At 47.4% G+C, this 3,379-nt stretch overlaps 1 protein-coding gene across 1 annotated transcript; it reads right to left on the bottom strand.

Moving 5' to 3' along the window:
* Nucleotides 1-300: 300 nt before the first annotated feature.
* On the bottom strand, nt 301-3,176 carry LOC149838068 (fructose-bisphosphate aldolase 6, cytosolic). The gene is made up of 2 exons (XM_090006350.1): nt 3,063-3,176; nt 301-1,592 (listed from the first exon to the last, which is right to left on the bottom strand). The coding sequence occupies exons 1-2, from the start codon at nt 3,088-3,090 to the stop codon at nt 544-546; spliced, it is 1,077 nt and encodes a 358-aa protein (XP_089862476.1). The 5' UTR covers nt 3,091-3,176; the 3' UTR covers nt 301-543.
* Between the last annotated feature and the right edge of the window lie 203 nt (nt 3,177-3,379).

Below are 3,379 nucleotides of genomic sequence, written 5' to 3' on the forward strand. Positions count from 1 at the left end.
TATCCAAAACATGTTTTCTACTGACTAAACCATATATATTCGGGATTAATATGAGAAGTAAAAACTTCTAAAAAGTAAAAATATGTCGCTTTATCCTAAACGAGACGTTCAGTCGACCAGACTACATGTTAACCCTTTAATCATACGTGAAACGGTGTTAGTGCCAAAATCGTATACCCTTCGGAAAGTTAAGTAAATAAATATAAGTAGCTGACTATTGTAAGCCGGAATAGATTAGGAAATAAGGTAGGTAACCACTGCCTGTAACTGCATTTGATCTAAATGGAAGAAACCAACTCATTTCTGCAAAAAAGAGGGGTCTCATCCTCCACGCATTTATTCATCATCCATACATGCTTCACTCCTGTCTCTAATTCACGCTAAACAAGAAGTCAATAAAAAGGGGCACAAAATCCTCGAACAAAAACCAAAAAAGGAAAACAAAATGCCTCCTAGAGCAAACCTCTTCCCTCTCTTATGATCAATTACCACTTCCACCCAAAGAAAGATGCAGGGAAGACGAGAAGCCTCTCTTCTCTCTCTCTAATATGTGTAGTTCTTGACGTGCAGGCTCTCAGCCGCCCCTTCGCCCAGAGCAGCATCGCCCTTGTATGCACCCAATGTCGCCTCCGAGTTGGCCTTGCACCTAGTGAGGAAGGCAGCCTGCGCAGCCTCGACGTTCTCCTCCTTCCCCTGCCACTTCTTGAGCGTGCTCTGCTGCAGGGCTCGCCCGAAGGAGAAAGACAAGCTCCATGGCTTCTTGGTATTGAGCTGGTTCATGGCGTTCAGGTTGAGGGTGGCCTGCTCCTCGCTCTGCCCACCAGAGAGGAAGACTATGGCCGGGACGGCAGCAGGGACGGTCCTCTGGAGGGCCCGGACGGTGTACTCAGCAATCACCTCTGGCTTTACCTTGGCGGCATCCGAGCCAGGGGTGACCATGTTGGGCTTCAGGAGGGTGCCCTCGAGGAGGACGTGGTGGTCGTTGAGTGCCTTGTAGCAGGCGGCGAGGACGCGCTCGGTCACATAGGCGCACCGGTCGATGTCATGAGAGCCGTCGACAAGGATCTCGGGCTCGACGATAGGCACGAGCCCGTTCTCCTGGCAGATGATGGCGTAGCGGGCAAGCCCGTTCGCATTCTCGTGGATGGAGAGCTCAGAGGGCTCGTTGGGTCCGATCTTCAGGACCGCCCTCCACTTGGCGAAGCGGGCGCCGGCGTTGTAGTATTCTGCACACCGCTTGCCAAGGCCATCGAGCCCCTGTGTGGTGGTCTCGCCGTTGGTGCCGGCAAGCTCGACGGTGCCCTTGTCCACCTTGATGCCCGGGAGGACTCCGCCTTCCTTGAGCACCTCGACGAAGGGCTTCCCGGAGGCGGTCTTCTGGTAGAGGGTCTCCTCGAAGAGGATGACTCCGCTCAGGCACTGGAGGGCGCCAGGGGTGCAGAAAAGGAGCTCGCGGAGGGCGCGGCGGTTCGACTCCACGTTCTCGACGTTGATGCTGGCGAGCCGCTTCCCGATTGTGCCCGTGCTCTCGTCAGCCGCAAGGATACCCTTGCCTGGGGTCCCGATGTAGGTGGCGTTGGCGATGAGCTCATCTGAAGGGAAGAACAAGCAGCAGAAGAAAAACCGATGGATCAGTTAAACAGGAACATCCGTGGAAGGATCGAACCGGAAAAAAGAGATAGATCTAAGCACATCCAAATCGTCATCGAACTGGAAAGATCAACGAATGAGCAAAATCGGTCATTAGGATCGCTTGCGCACGATGAATCGAATCACATTTAAACAAGGAGTGCCAATACCGGCTTGTGGTCCTCAGTTTGGCTGTCATCAAATGGAAAAACTTAGATCTATCAGAGCGAAGAGATAATTTGATCGCTCGCTCGGTAGATAAAAAACAAACACAAGGAACAAAAGATAAAATCGACAAATAATAAGCAGATCAGGCCACATGCTCGTTATGTTGAAAAAAGAGAGAGAGAGAGAGATGACCAAGAGAAAAGATCAATAAAATGAGAGATCTATCACAACAAACTGGGGAAATAAGTAAAATGGATCCTTGATCGATAGATCAAAACGAAAATAAGAACAAAAATAATTCGCTAAATCAATCAGAAAAAACACTGATAGGGATCAGACAGAAGTAGATGCGATTCATCGTTAGATCGTGAAGAGAAAGGGAAAAGGGGAAGAGAAAGAGCCAGATCCCTTTTCTATTCTCCGATTAATCTTCTCTTATTCTGAGACAGGAAAAGGAACCTCATTTTTACCTCAATTTTGGTATACTATTGAAGAAATTTTCATAACTAAGGCGGGATTAGACACCAGAGAACAAGAACACTAGAAATCCTTGTTTCGCCATTTCTGCTAATAAAAAGATATTAAAATTTGGTCCTTTTTTTTGTTTCACTCTTTGATCTAAGAGCAAAAGGTAAATTTCTTCAAATATTTCAATCCGCAGCAAAATAATTGCATCCGTTAAGATCCACGCCCTCGATCTAAAAATAACACCCAAAGAAAAAGAAAAACTTGTCAAAGAAGGCTGCAATCTCAGATCTATCTGAAACAGCACCAGATCCGTGAAAATCATTAGTTCTCAAGGCAAAATATCAAAGATCGGAAGCCCTATAAGATCCAAATCACGGGTCAAAATCCAGAAATGCACAAGAAATATAACAAACACGGACCAGATCTAACTCGATCAATCTCGGTAAATCACCAAAAACATCAGGAAAAGAATAATAATAATAATAAAACTCGATTCCAGGTCATAGATAAATCCAGACTCCGCATGGCCCCAAAAAATACCAAAACCATCCCCGAACTGCGCTAGATCTGTCCCGATGAAAGCGAAACCCACAAAACTCAACAACAGATCCACCTCTGAACTGATCTAAGTCTAAAACGCTACGAAAAACTCCGAAAAGCAAAGGACAAGTGAAAAAAAAGGGATGAGAAAACAAGATCAGCGTCAGAATCACAAAGTCAAACAGTTACAAACATCAAAACGAAACCGGCGAAAACGAGATACAAACGGAAACACATCAGAGAGAGAGAAAGATTACCGGCGTACTTCCCGCGGTATGCAGACATTTTGGGCAAGCGTTGTAAGGCACCAGAAAGGGATGAAGCAGAGAAGAAAGGAAGACGAAGAAAGAGGCGTCCAAACTTTCTAACGAGGAGATGGAGAGCTGGGAGGGTAGGTTATATATAAGGAGGAGGAGGAGGAGGAGGAGGTGTGGGGTGGGGAAGGGGTAGGGGCGTGGCAAAGTGTGTGTGTGTGTGGACCAGGCAGCAAGTGAAAGGGGAAACCCAGGACCGCCGAATCGCGGTTTCGTGGAGAGGAAGTCTCGCCAAAACCCAGCGGCCTAAAACCGCGCCA

This window comes from Nuphar pumila, chromosome 5, assembly GCF_984573655.1.
Source record: "Nuphar pumila chromosome 5, dmNupPumi1.hap1.1, whole genome shotgun sequence".
NCBI lineage: Eukaryota > Viridiplantae > Streptophyta > Magnoliopsida > Nymphaeales > Nymphaeaceae > Nuphar > Nuphar pumila.

What these genes read in the sequence shown, in the direction of transcription:
- LOC149838068 (XM_090006350.1), bottom strand. Translation starts at nt 3,090, where the DNA reads ATGTCTGCATACCGCGGGAAGTACGCCG. An exon ending in ATACCGCGGGAAGTACGCCG is followed by an intron (nt 1,593 to 3,062) that starts GTAATCTTTCTC and finishes TCTTCCCTTCAG; the next exon opens with ATGAGCTCATCGCCAACGCC.